General features: G+C 43.8%; 1 protein-coding gene across 8 annotated transcripts in view; it reads right to left on the bottom strand.

Annotated features, from left to right (window-relative positions):
• Positions 1–14947, bottom strand: part of LOC308188390 (phospholipid-transporting ATPase IB-like) — a 302947-nt gene that overhangs the window by 283778 nt on the left and 4222 nt on the right. For 3 of the 8 annotated variants that reach the window (XM_080577315.1, XM_080577316.1, XM_080577314.1), the window contains exons 2-3: positions 12109–12262; positions 1544–1688 (exon numbers count right to left, since the gene is read on the bottom strand). The exons of 1 other annotated variant lie outside the window; for it this stretch is intronic. In XM_080577315.1, the coding sequence (XP_080433441.1) occupies positions 1544–1688; positions 12109–12148 (185 nt within the window). In that variant the 5' untranslated portion in view covers positions 12149–12262. Of the gene's footprint in view, positions 1–1543; positions 1689–12108; positions 12263–13191; positions 13611–14947 lie in introns of those variants that run through there. 4 more of the 8 variants (XM_080577312.1, XM_080577313.1, XM_080577318.1 and 1 more) reach the window with 2 other exon arrangements.

The following is a 14947-nucleotide window of genomic DNA, read 5'->3' as shown; positions in this document are numbered from 1 at the left end:
CCTGTCACCCTTATAAGTCATAGGGAATGATCACAACTTTCTCACTAAGCAGGAGCAAGCTATTATAAAGTGAACTTAATTTCTAAGTGACACTGAGGAGCTAAGATTGCTGATTAGGCAATGCAAACATCTCTATTTTCCTCACCATAGTACCTGCATTTTGTCCCGTTCCTAGTATGCCAATACTCCTCGTGACTCAGGCTGCCCTGAATAAGATGCAGAAAAGCTACTGAAAAACTTTTATAGCTACCAGAGGATGGCTTCCAGACAGTGAGTGGAACACAACAGCTTGCTCGGGTGTTGATAATAGGACTATCAAGAACAAATTTCTAGTAACATGTTTCCATGAGATTTAGCCAAAACTGAATCCCTTCAGGAAAACAAACTACATGTTCTGCCAACCTTCATTCTCTGGTTCTTTCTGTAAAGCAGGAAAGATGCAAGTAATTAACCGTTTAAAAAACACACACACACACTAATTCAGGTCATATTTAACAAAAAAAAGAAAGTTAAAAAACATCTAATGTTGCTGCCCATGTAGAAGAAACAAAACCTGAAGAAAATCATCAACTTAAACTCCTCCTAAACCACTGCTTTTCACAGACAAGTATACAGTAAGTCCAAGATGCGTGGAAAACCACGTACAAGTAAGTTGTTGCACTACACAGGACACCAGCATTCTTTCAGAAGATATTCTTAGAATTGCCCTTGATGATATACACACAAAGTACAACAGCTAATGGAAATCACCATTTCAACAGGATATAACATCCTTTCTTCTTTTCACAAAGGCACTCATTGTGTAAACCGTTCCTTGAACAATGACCCAAACATCTGTACTAACAGAAGCCTGCTAAATAACACTCCTCTGTCATGACAGGGGCCATCTGCTCACCTAGCTAACCGATCACTACCACGTTTGCGCATCTTACACATCCTTGTACATTTTTCAGCGCTCATTTTTTATGTTTCCAAACTGGTATCACATACCCTAAACACACACCCCTACAATGAAAGGGCTCCAGCTACCGAAGAAAACTCTCATTAGTCTAATGAAGACCACAACTTGTTTCTTGTGAAGAAACACAACTTGACCATAGCCTTGCATGCGCCGGGCTGTGAGCTTGCAAACACTATTCACATCCCATTAAGACTTGCTTTTTCCTTGCTTCCTATCCTGTGCTTTGTCAGACTTTGACTAAGTTATTGTTATGGCTGAATGCTGCTCCTTTTCAAGAGAACAGTTTGGAGTTTGTATATGTGGAGTTCATATAGCCATTTTTATCCCGATCTCAGGCTAGACTGTCATGGGTTAACTCCTTTGTCTAAGAACACTGAATTAGATGCTGTTGTTCCCAAAGTCAGGGGAGCAGCGAGCGAAGACCTTGCCATGCACCTGAGCAGCTCTGCGGGCTCCGTCTCTCCGTGCCGATGGCACCGAGCACCTCCTCCTGCTGCCGGATCCGACCCTCCTGCCTCAGCCAGAGGAACCTGGGGGCCGAGAGCCGGCGGCAGCACGGGGAGCAGGGGAAGAGCTCCCTACCTGACCCAGTTGTCGCGGAACTTGCTCTGCTGGGGCTGGTTCACGTAAATGGTGCGGGCTGGCGCCTCGTCCAGATCCGCCGAGGACGTGGCTCCGGACATCTCATCATCCGCTTTCTTGTAGCCCGCGGGGGAACACACGGGTCCTGTGGGGAGAGCGGGGCCGGTCAGCGAGGGGCTGCGGCACGGAGCCCCCATCCCATTCCCCCCATCCCATCCCATCCCATCCCATCCCATCCCATCCCATCCCCTCAGCCTCGCACCCCGCCCGGAGCCCGGCGGCAGCTCCCGGGGCCGCGGCGCCTCAGGGCCGGGCCACAGTCGGCGGCGGCAGCGCCCTCCCCGCCGCTTACCTCGGCGGCGGCTGATAAATAATGCAGGGCCGGGGAGGGGGCGGCGGAGCCCGCAGCGAGCCAGCTGGCAGCGGGGACAGCGCCGGGGCCCTCGGCCCGGCCCCCGGGAGGGACCCGGCCCCGCGCCGCCCCTCAGCCGCCGGCGGAGGGGGAGCCGTTAGGCGGGAGCCTGAGGGCGGTTTCGTGCCCCCGGTGCTGCCCACCCCCGAGGCACAGCCGGCCGGGCACGGCCCCCTCACAGCTCCCCAGGCCCGCAGGGAGAGGAGAAGTTGGCTCCGGGCTCGCTCGTCCTCCTGCCAGCATCCAGGAGAGGCAGGGCTCCCCAAAACAGGCTCCTGGTTTGGCCGAAGAGACCAGAAGCTGCACGACTACGGCTTCCAAGCTGACATCTTGGGCTGCAAAGCGCAATTTATCTCACGCTTGCCTCTGTGAAGCAGTGTTTAGCTTTGCATTGAGAGAGAGTTAGGTCTCCTTCTGTCAAAATTTTGGCTATTTGCTCTGTCAAGTCTCAAAGTGTTACTGGAGGCGCTGATGTATTTCAGCCTTCCCCTTCCCTTCTGAGCCCTGGAGATGCTTTGTGTTACTTAAACTGATTCCTGTGTAGTGTATTTACAGCTCCAGAAACAAGCTGTGGGTTTACAAGCTAGCATGGGGCTCTAGACACAGGAACGAGACAATTTTTTTTCACAAGAATCCAGTAAGAGGTATTTTAGGATTATTTGAAAAATCCATCGTAAGATACAACAGCTCTCTCTCAACGTTAAAGCCAAATCCAGCAACTATTTCCGATTTCTGTACAAAGCTACAGTTCTCCTGCAAACTGCAATCAGAGCCAAATGGCTAAAAAAGACTCAGTGTGTATAGGGGAGAGCCCCCTGAAATTATGTCCATCTCAACTACAGCTTCAAGAAAAAAGAGTCCTACTAAAACCTTAATATATTCAGCACTTACATTCTCACATACCACTGGCACTTGCCTTGGCTATTTAATTAATAAAAAGACCACAGCCTAAGCTGAAGTCCTACTCTTCCCTCTCAGCCTTTCCAAATGATCGATTCTTGATCAGCGGTGCAAACAGGTTCTGTATCCCCTAAACATTAACCACTGGAGGGCAACATTACCCACTTGTTTTACAAAATAGTTCAGTATCAAAAAAACTTCACCAAACTAGCAGCTGGCCAATAAAGCTAGTGTAATAAAACTAATACGCTAACATATAAACAAACAGTACTGTCTGTTACCTAATCCAAGTGTTGTGTATTGTGAGTTCACACTTTGGATGTATTAAAATCGACTTGTGTGCAGAATTGTTAGCATGTACTTTGTGAAAAAACAGAAATTTCAGAAATAAAATATGTAATACCGTACATTAAACAAGATGATGCTATTATAACAATACATTGGGTTACTCAGTCTGAAGAAACTCACCGCAACACAAACGATTGCTCAACCTTGCAGAGTATTTTACTCTTCAGAAACACAGAGCTAAGAGCACTACTGGATACTTGCTGTTCTTTCCATTGATTTCATGTTGTGTAACTGCAGTGGAGATCAAACGACAGTACCCTTAAGAGCATAAGTGCAAGGAAGCAGTTTTCATCTACTTTCCTAGTCAAGCTCCAGAACACAAGTGCAATTATAGAACAAGAACACTATACAAATTGTTGGCTTTTCCCCAGAGACAGGTTGATATTTTTTTTTCCATATGACCCTCTGATGCTTGAAATCTTCCTGCTTACTAGTTCTCTTCTCTGTCAAATATCAGGAAGCTCTGTGCCACAGCTTTAAGGATGAACTGATCAGGTCAAGTATTTAGGTTTACTTCATGTACAACATTCTTGACCACTCTGTCTCCAAGACAGGTAAATGCTGTTGTCTTTGTGGCTCCTTATTCTTTATGTATACCAAAAAAACTTCAAAGCCAGCTTGTGTGTAGAAACAGCTGTACTAAGAGGGGTTTTATTTTTTGAAAGTGGCTCAAATCAGCTGCTTCGACTCTTAGTGGAATAAGCCTCATTTTGGAAGATTATCCACTAATCCTGCCCATGAGAAATGCCTTCCACCTCCCTCCCCTATTACTAAGCAGATCGTAGCCAGAAGCCTGCAGCGACCTATGCTACTAGAAGCATAGATGCCCTCATTCCCCATATTCCAAAGGATTAAGGAGCCCTAAGCTTCTGAAGGGCTCCTGGTGGGCAGCAGACCCAGCGGCTCCAGAACACCAGAATGCCCAGATGCCACCTTCAGAAGGCATCTCCCTCCAGGGAACCAGACCACATGCAGAGCATCACTTCAACCACGTGAAGGCAACTTGCACACATGCTCCTTGGTTGAGAAAGGCTGCGGATGTAGACCCCACAGATCCTACCAACTCCAGTGGAGGAACTTAGGACCGAAGTTCGAGCAACTCTTATTCAGCAGCGTTTACTTCCGTGTATCCAAAGGAATCGGACTCATCGATTTTGCTTTAGGGCAGACCATTTTAGCACGCAGGGAAGGTTACTCTCCCTGAGGGCCTGCACCTTCTCTTATTTCCCCAAGATCTTGCAACACTGCCACCAATTTCTTTTTGTGGGGGAAACTAGTATGACCTAGCATGATTTCAGTGTGTTAATATTGTGGCTCTCCTCGCTGCTTGAACAGAATCATTTGGTTCAGCTCAGCTAGTATCTCCTTAGCGCTGCTGTTGGTCTTCTGAGTCTTCTTCCCAGTTCCCTCCACCCCTGTCCCAAAATCACAGAAATCCATTCCTAATGTCACTACCTTCTCAGCTTAGAAGTCTGTACTTCAGGGAGAAGGTAAGCAGAGTTTTTGTACCTGGCCAAAAGTTGTTGCTGAGCAGAATGAAAACATGTCACTAAGTGATTATTCTCACTCCTCCTCAGGAAAGAAGCCATGCAGTCTCAATCTCCTTGAGTGGAGCAGAAATCCCTTAAAAAGTTAAGGAAAGAACCAGAAAGACAAAAGACCTCTGGGGATACTAGTGAGTCAGTACCTGTGAAGGTACTCGAGAGCTAGTAAAGGACCATGATTTAGTAAAACATTATGATTACTACTTATAGTTAATAGAATTGAGATCCCTATGGAATTTAAACAGTGCCTAATATATCTGCTCTCAACTCTGAGGCATGAGACACTTACTGCAGGAGTCTAATACAGTTTCCCACTGTGCTTTCTGAGTTCCATCAGTCAGATGAGTTATCACATATTTTATAAAGCACAGTTGTTTAAGACTTACTTCATGCTGTTTAACAAATTTATTTTCTAAAAAAAAGATGGGATTAAAGCTTGACAAAATTAACAAAGAGCCTTATTTTATAGCCTTCTCTCATCATTAGGGCATCAAGCCTGATTTTTCTTGACAAGTTCACACTGTACTTGTTATCACTTCAAAACCAATGAATTAGAATTTAATAGTCTTGCTTCACTGGGCCTGCAAAGATGATATTTTCCATGTATACCTGTCCCCTTAATGTCTGCTTATTACTAACCATAGCTCTTCTATGATTGAGTAAACAAAGTGTTGTGAATTCCGCAGTATTTTTTATAGATTAGTCACTCAGGAAGCTTGCCAACCATCACAAGCCACAAGCAACTCTTGCAGCAATGACACCGGTTTTCTCTTAAGTAGATTAGCCAGCTAGTTACTGCTTCTGTCTGGTACTGTTCTGGTACCTTGTTAGTAGAGCAATCAAGCACCTTACCATGTTCCATTTTTGAGAACAAATGTTAATACAGCAATTTAGTATCTCATCAAGACAGCAGAACCACTAGCTATGAGAACAGCAGGTCTGCGATGGCAAAGTTTACCAGACTGGCTTCATCCTGTCAGGCGTAGATCCTAAAGCAATGCTGAGTGTCATGGCCAAGAATAATCCTGCTGATATTGCTCACACTCTTTGCAGGACTAGGATCTAGCAGAAGAAAACACTGAGCTGAAGAAGCTGACCCTGCCTGAGCAGGGTTGGGCTGCGGTCTCCAGAGGTTCCTTCTAGCCTCAGCTGTTCTGTGATCCTAAGCTTACCCAGTAACAGGACCAAGTTCAAATAAGTCACACACAGCTGTTTGTGTCACCCCACCTGCACTGAGTAACAGTTTTCAATTAACAGGCATTTTAAAGACAGCCTTCCTTGAAGTCAAACTCCAGCCTTACCAAAAGCCTTCACATTTTGTCATTCACAGAACATCTGGTGGTGGTGTTACAGGCTGAGCCTCAGAGCAAGGAGCTGCTAACTGAACATCTGAGACTAGAAAGTGTATTTAGAGAGCTGGCAGACAAGTTTGGCTTTTGCCTGCACTGAAATAAAGTTTGCTCTTGACAAGCCACCCCAGAATTGGTGACTTACCACTACTTCCTTGGGAGAATATCCCTTTCTCAGGGTTTTCTTCACAAACTATTCACCGAGTGCAGAATATTACACCAAATGAGAAGTTCTGCAGTTGAGTTGTCCACCACTTCTCATACAGCCAAGCTTCAAATTCACTGTTGAAGGGAGTTGTTTTGCCCCAAAATACATTCCTTCCTTGTGCTATTTCATCAGCTCTATTCCACATTCAACAGCAACGCAATTGGAGGGCTTCTACAGCACTCAGTAATTTAAAACTGTAGACAAGAGCCTGAGAAAAGAAGTTCTGGAAAATTTTACAATTGAGCCTTTATTTTCTAACTCCTATCTCATCAGGAGTCGTTTAAAACATGCTGCCCTTCTTTGTTATTAGGTAAATGTTCTGCAGAATAAGGTGTGGTTAGGTCATCTGCATGCAAGTGCCAGGGTTCATAATAACAGCCTTGAAATTAATACTGCAGTTGCAAACTACCGTTCACTTCAACAATTATGCAAGAGCTGCTCTACCTGAAGTTACTGGAGACAATGAGTTTCACTTGCTAAAGGAGAAGCAAGCATGGAACAATATTCCTGCCCAGATGACATTCACCTATGTTTTAGGAGCAAAGTTGGATCAAAAAAAAATTTTTTTAAATGACTGCAGAGAAATATGTAGCCCTTTTCAGATTTGTTTTACTTCGAGCTGATTTCAAATTCTGTGAAGAGCAGAGTGGATGTTACTAACGCAGCATCTTTCAGGAACTGAAAGCTTTCAGTAGGTCCAGTTAAGAAGTCTGATATTCAATTAACTTTGATCATGGAAACAAGAACAATCTCTTCAATTTTAATAGGCAGTTATAAAGCAAAGTGGAAGAGGATACATTTCCTCAGCTTTCCCAAGGGTGCTCCTTGGGGTTTGAGGCCAAGCAGAACTCCTGTAGAGGCCATTTACTAAAAGCAACCCTTTACATGTGATAGTAACAAGTGCGAGATTTCTGCAAGAATGCAAATGGTGAATTTGAAAAAGGAGAAGAAAAATAGTAGTACATGGTATCTTTGTATATTTTAGCCTAGGACTGCACTCCTGCTGGACTTCTGCTCTAGTAGTGTTTCATCAGGTTACGGGGTTATCAGAGTTACCTGAAGAGTGAACGGTGTCAGCCCTGCTAGTATCAGGGCTAAGCCTAAGCATTTAAAGTCTTTTAGACTGGAGAACTAACATTCAGCACTTCAGTCTAGGACGACAAGAAGGCCATGACAACTTCTAACAACAGATATTTGCTAGCTACAACACACTCAGTACACGAGTATGCAAGCTTTAGAGCATCATCGGGAAATGCTTATGACCCTGGAACTGAGAGGTTTCCCTTCGCCTCCATCATTCCAAGCATTAGGAACCCTGCAAACCACCTTTTACGCTAATAGGATAAAAGGTTTTCTCCATCACACAACCCTAAGAAAATGGACAATTTGTACAGTGCGATGCCTGCATTAACATTTCAGTAATTGGGTGACTACTCCCACTCAGATTAGCAGCTCGTATAGTAAAACAGAAGAAGCACTACACAGAGTGAACAGTCCCAGGGAAGACAGTATTTTTCTTACTGGCTTGTGACAATGTAAAACAGAAAAGTTGGAAGTGAACTCAGTTCTGACACTAGGTACTTTTCCTAATGCTGGTCTTCTTTTGTTTGTTATTGTTGTTGTTTTAAGATGTTGCATGTTCCAACAGAACCAGCAGGATACTGAAGGAGCAAAACATCAAGTTGGAGTTCTTCCGTAACACATTTATTCTTAAGATTTAACCTGAATTGGTGTTTGTCAACAGCTAGAGTTATAGTGGACAAAATCTTGCGTTCAGGTCAAACCAGTAGAGACAGCTATGGAAAGGTTCTGTAACAAGCCAAACCTGGGGTGCTGGGACTTGAAGCTCTCAGATAACCCTTCTGTTCAAGTCAGAACACAAAGAGACATCTGTACCTTTGTAGGTGTTTTAGAGATAAACAGCAAAGAAAAAACATTTTTATGCACAGCAGAAAAATCAGATTTTAAGACAGGAGTTTTCTTCTGTGCTAGATACAGACCAGTAAGGAAATTGAGACTCAGATGAAGACTGGCCCCCCAAAGGATATTAACAGTAAATAAAGCTTCAGATGTGTGACAGAGATGATTGAGCAAAGGAAGCGTATTTTCTGAACTCCAAGATGCAGGAAGAAAGTTGTCATCAATCAAGCTAACCCTGGCATCACAAAGGAAATTAAACAGACAGCAGCTCTATAACATCTCTCCTGCTCTCTGCATAGCTATCCAATGCACGTAGCCTAACAAAATTAACAAAGACAAAGAAGGATATTGCCGGGCACGCCGGTTAACCAGTTGAACACCGCTCAGTGTTTCCCAAGTTGCTTAAAACTAGAGTAGCTGCCTAAGAACAGACAGTGTATTGTTCTGCAAGAAAAGCTGTCGTGTTGCAAAGAGGTCACTTGTCAACCTCCTTTGAAAAAAATATATATTTTTTTTTGGACAATTTCATTTAATCACTCAAAACCACAAGAGAGATGAGTGGCCACTAGTTTGTGCATGCTTACAATCCAGACTAGAGAGTGACATGAAGCTTACAGCAAGTGTCGGTCTTAAAGATGCGTTAATCCAGTCTTCAAGAACTTAAATAGTAAAAATCCTAGAGTATAAATGCCTAACACGGCTATTTAGGGAACAGTGCAAAGATGCCTACTATAAATTTGGAGCTCAGCTAAGCTGAAAGAACAGCTTGCGTCCATTGATCAATCCAAGGATGACCGATTCGACAGCTCTTAACTCCCAAAGAGTTAAAGGCAAGGAACACAGCTTGTTTTGAACGGCAGGCTCCATCAGACAGTGAACGGAACTGCACGCTGGAAGCGGAGACAGCTGGAGCCTGAATTTTGATGCATGTGACCAAATCCAGTTGAATGATGAAGCCAAGCGTTGTCACTAATGAACAGAACAGATTCCTAGCAGAAAGCTGGAGATAAGTCATAGAATTAAGAAGCAGAAAACAGAATTAAGCTACTACAGGAATACAGATTAGCAAGAACTATATAGGGAGCACTCAGATGCATGATCACGTACAAGTACTGGATGGGTCAACAGACAAAAGAGAGCTCTTACTGAGGTAAAGGATAAGAAGTGAGTCCACCCAATAAAATTCACTTTCCTTTGTAGGAATACCATACAGCCACGTTAATCAAAGCAAGAAAGAGGTGGCAGAATACTCAGGTACAGGAAATGAAAGGTGCCCTGGGTCGCCCACAGTCTGAGTTAAGGACTCTTCGGTGCCTTTCTTTGTGCTTCTTTGAATGGCAGAAAGGCCTGATGTTTGTTCCCTGTAACAATCCTTGTATGCAACCTTGGTGAGACCACAAGAGGAATAGCACTTTGCCTAAAATAGCTGTTCTCCATCTCTCAAGTCATTTTGTACTTGCCCACTTAATGTCAAAAACAATCAGCTTCTGCTGATAATGCTGAGCTAATACAACTGCAGAAGAAACAAATACAATCTATTCTTATTCTGACCCATGCTTCATAGCCACAACTGTCAGCTACATTCTAACGCTGAGCCTGTATAACTGATAAGAAAAATTAGTCCCTTCTTCCCCTGCCCCAGCTTCCAGATTAAGTTTACAAATACTGCTCCCCAGAAGAAAAACAAACCATATACCACACAGGCTCAAATCTTTAAATGGAAGACAGGTTAAAGACACTAAAATCTAACTCCATGCGGTCGCTTACTGCTTTGGACCACAATTTCAGAATAAACACAGTCCACGAGCGGATCAGTAGAGAACTAGTAACTGATATTCGTTAAAGCCAGTGTTGTTTAATGTCCCATACTGCATTGGACAAAAATGGCCTTTCTAGACATCAGTACTATTCCACTCTCTCTTCAGCTGTTCTCCAAGCTCACTCACGTATTTGCTATCAGCTTGTCACCATAACCTGGACTTGAAGCACTTTTTCCTGGTACACAACATTGTGTCTGCTAATGATGTATGGGAATCAATATTTCGTGCCTGAAAAATGAGTCTCTGGCAGCAGATAAATGAGATTTAATAGCCTGAAAATAAGCTGAATATTCAGCTTCACCAGCGCCTGTTCAACACCAGAAATTTAAATAAGTAATAAGTTCTACAGCTCCAGAAAGCCCAAGGAGCCTCCCAAGCTGGCCCTGAAACTCCTCAGGTCCAAAGCCAAAAACATCTTCAAGTGCAATCAGTTTTCTAATAGCTGGTTCTAATAATAGGCTTTTCTCCAACTTGTAGGCAACTTTCAGAGTTGAATCCAAGATCCAGACGCTCCAGGTTTCCAACAGCTTCGCAGGTAGTATAAAGGCACTAAGGCTGAGTTAAAGGTACACTGCCAGAAGTTCATCATCAAGTTCTTCCAGCTTACAGCACATACCTGAAACAAGCCCCGTAAGGTGGCTTTGAAGGAGATAATGGGGAAACAGTTTCTAAAAGACACATGTCCCAGTAGCAACACATAAGCATGCTTTGTTACCTCCCATCTTCAACTTATCCAACATCCCATGAGAACTTGGAATACCAAGCACTGGTGTTCTTGTTTGAGGTTTACCCAGTTTTGAGACCTGGGAGAACTGTGTTTCTGCTCACCTACTGATGGCATCGCACCTCATCCAACACTGCTCTGCTCTTTTCTCTTGTTTAAATAATCCTGAATCAGCATTGCCTGCTAACTGGTAGTGAAGCTCAAAACACAGCTGCACACATTAGAATGCACTGAATACAAATCCTTTTCCTTTCCAGAGGGTTTAGAGAACACTGGATTTAGAGCTCTTTTATTTAATGTAACTTAGAAACTTTTTACCTAGAAGGCAACAGACCAAATGCGGACTCCACTATCCACACTCCTGAAAACACATACCATGTCCATTCTGCACGGACTTTCAGCCTCTTGGACGGAGACGGTTTTACAAAGTTCATTTTGAATTTTCAGCTCAAAATCTTCCTATTCAAAGGAACAATCTTAACTGTAACACTGCAACCACAGCACTTGAAAACACACACTGGTAATTCCACTCCCTTCTTCCAGTATCATTATTTACAGTTCCTGGAATTTTATCAGAAATTTCTTTACCAAAGCAATTTAAAAAGTGAACATGAGGTGGCAGAAGTTACAACTAAACTGGATTCTGATACTTGGAAAAAGAATATGCATCTCTTCTGAATAATCCCACCGACCAAGGAAGACCCCGTATCTGACAGAAGTGCTAAAATGCCACCTTAGAGAACTGTAACTGGTAATTCTATTTGTGGGCCACGCATACAAGTATCAAACATGGTGGATCTATTACAAGTCATTACAAGAATATTTCAGAAACAGACATCAGAAACCTCCCTAGCATAAGTCACAACTAATCCTTACAGTTAAGTCTGCTCTCCTCCCATTTTTGAGGCACATTTCCCTGTATTAATATTGGTTGAAGCTAAAAATATCTTCAGCACATCATAATTCTATTAGCATTCTGGCACATGAGTGCTTTTTTTTTTTTTTTTCATTTCCATAATGCATCTGTTATAATTTACTAACAGCTTTAAACGTATCAGCTGCAAGCACAGCTGATCTTGATTTCTAAGAGAACAATTTAAACAAGACAGAAATGTTTTCCTCTCTGTATGCTGATGATGTAAAGCTCTCCATATTCTGATGCTTCCCTACTAAAAGCTCCGAGGCCTGTGACATTGGCTTCCAGCCAATGCCAGATTAGAAAGGTTTACCGAATACACGCTGACCTTTTGCTCTAAAGCATTCCCAAAGCTGCTGTTCTTCATTCTGTCCACCCACAGTTCAGAATAATGCGCCAAAGCAGCTGCCCGTTGTACTGTTACCTATAGAGATGCATCTCTTCCAGCGATGGCACAGAGACATGATGTTCGTTCCGTCTTGCACCAGCTGCACGAAGATGAAAACAGCAGTAGTCCTTCAAAGATCTCTACAGCATTAGCAGGTCTCAAAGCTGATTAAAGTGATCCTCATGGCAATCTGTGAAATATATGTTTTGCACTTTCAAATTGCTCTGCATTCGATTCACAGTAGGACACTGTGGATTACGTGACTGTGTATATGCCCCTGCACAGAGACTCCTGTGGCTCGCCTTGGAGCATTTTAATATATTTCAGAAAAAAAGGGGAATTCAACATCATCCTGTGTTCTTGCACTTGAAACAACCGTCCACCCCCTCCTGGACTCTGACCCTTCCAGACCGACTTTCAAAGCAAATTCCACAAGGTAAAATCCTAATAGAAGGACATAATACAACTCTACTTCTGTTCCCTTTGAAGCTGCTATCTGTAGTGTTAGAGGTTATGAGATCAATTCATCTCTGCAGGTAGAAAAAGCATTTTCTTTTTTTAAACTTTTCCTTGCTTCTGAACAAGTATTTTGGATATCAAACAATAAGGTTAAAAACCTATTCAGCTCTCACTTCAGCTATTAAAAGTCCTTTGCCTTTAAAGATGGAAAGTAGTTTTCACTTCTTTTTCACCTGTAGTAAACCTATTAGTATGAGCCTGGCTTTATAGTCACGGGGACTTACATGGCTCCTACAGCAGCTTTACAGGGTCCTTCCCCCATCCGTTCCACTGTCCCCCTGCAGACCATTGGTTTGCTTTTGGGATAGGGACTAGAAAAGGAAGCATCAGCTGCGTGCTAAAAGCCTCACAAGACACCCTTTTAAGGCAGCAAGGATTTGGCTTTTTGGATCATAACCTAAGTTACCATTCAAACAAAGTATATGATCTCCAGGACACTTCCCTGTGGAGGACCTCATGCTGATGCAGCGTGGATATCTGCTCCATGTGGGACCCATGGGCTGCAGGGGGACAGCCTGCTCCACCAGGGGCCTCTCCACGGGCCGCAGGGGAACTGCTGCTGCGTGCCTGGAGCACCTCCTGCCCTCCTGCTGCACTCACCTTGGGGGCTGCAGGGCTGCTTCTCTCTCAGCTCTCGCCCCTCTCTCCCAGCTGACATTGTGCAGTGTGTTTTTTTGCCCCCTTCCTTCAATCTGCTCTCCCAGAGGCCCAACCAGCATCACTCACTGGCTTGCCTCTGGCCAGCAGTTGGTCACTTTGGAGCTGTCTGGAGCTGGCTCTGATCTGACACGGGGCAGCTGCTGGGCTCTGCTCACAGAAGCCACCCCTGCAGGCCCCTGCTACCAAACCCTTGCCACAAACCCAGCACAAGCAGTCAGGGCCCCTTTAGGATACCCTGGGTATGTTTAGTGAAGGGCTGCAGTTGTGCTAGGACAGCTGAGAGCACTGGGACAGACAGACAGCAGGTAAGGACCACAGCAGGTAAGAAGCCACAGCGGGGTCAGTTCAGTCTCTCAGAAGCCACGTGTGAAGCCCATCCCCTACCCCGGGCTGGAAGCTGGGCAGAGCAGGAAGCCTGAGCATCACCTGGCAAGTGGCACAGCTAAGGCTGGTAAGAGATCATCAAGTAACGGGCATCAAATATTCATGAGCAAGACAATGACAGGAAATCATGGCAGATACTGCTAGCTACAAGTAAGTGTTTTTTTTTCCTCAGGAGAGGAAGATACTCAAAATTTTAGTTGCTCTTATCTAGCTTTCATTAGGGAAGAGTTGCATAATGCATGAGGAAAACATCTGAGCACAATGTTTGGGAACACTATCTATTCCCTACATAGATGAATCCGTGAGCAAGAAGTATTGTATCTGTTTGTGCTTTGTGTACAGCTGTACCCAGGCTAGCCTTGGCTAGCCTAGATTAGTGATTCCCTATTATAGGGCACATGAATGACTTATCTCAAACCAAACCCACTTATCTCACCTTCTCCAGGCCAGCAAGATCTGAAAGCAGACTGCAACAGTAGCACACACAGAGGTAGGAAAGCTAATAACACCAGCTTGGCCTGGCCCAGATCCGTCCCAGCAGGATGCCGACTGATTTCTGCCCTGGGTTTGACTTGCTCTCTACAGCCTCAGAGCTGTCACAGCCACCCCAGATTCCAGCACCCGACCTCAAAGGCTCAGCTACAACTGAAGAGGCCTCTGTAACGCCTGCCTAAAATCATTCTGGATGAAATTACAACCCAAGTTAGCCAAAGTATTTTCATTTTTTTAAATGTAAAGCAGCAAAAATTGTACCTCATGCTCTCTAATAAAGCTTCCTTCAGATTTTTCTCAACTTAGAAGCTGATACTTACATAGATAGAGTTCTTGTCTGCTGTGCATATCTGTAAGCCTGATGTATGTATTTTGGGCAGAAAAAACTGCTATAAAGAACACCTGATCAAAATAAAGGATTATATGAGGATATAATTAGATCACTCACCTTTGTCATGTTATTTCTTTTCAAAGACAAAAAGCCTTATCTAAACACTTGTACTGCACTGATACCGTAATTTCAAATCTCGCAAGATAACACCTTTTTTCTTTGATATAATAGACCTGACAGGTATGCGTGTTTGGTAGGACAGAGACTGACGTACCCATGCTATCACTCTCTATACTGACTGGTTTTGTGGTCCTGAAGATGGGTATGAACTCGTTACATTTTATTTCAAAGAACATCAGTAAGAAAAGAGTACCTCAGCATATACTTGCCATTAGCCTCTTGCGACTACTCCAAAATCATTCTAGAATAAAAGTACCAAATAAAATTCAAGTTCCTCCACCCAAACTGCATAGTATTCCTCATCAAGCA

Source organism: Anser brachyrhynchus, assembly GCF_964034855.1.
Source record: "Anser brachyrhynchus genome assembly, chromosome: 1".
Taxonomy (NCBI): domain Eukaryota; kingdom Metazoa; phylum Chordata; class Aves; order Anseriformes; family Anatidae; genus Anser; species Anser brachyrhynchus.
The sequence above is the reverse complement of the archived record's forward strand: the minus strand, read 5'-3'. Positions and strand labels throughout refer to the sequence as shown.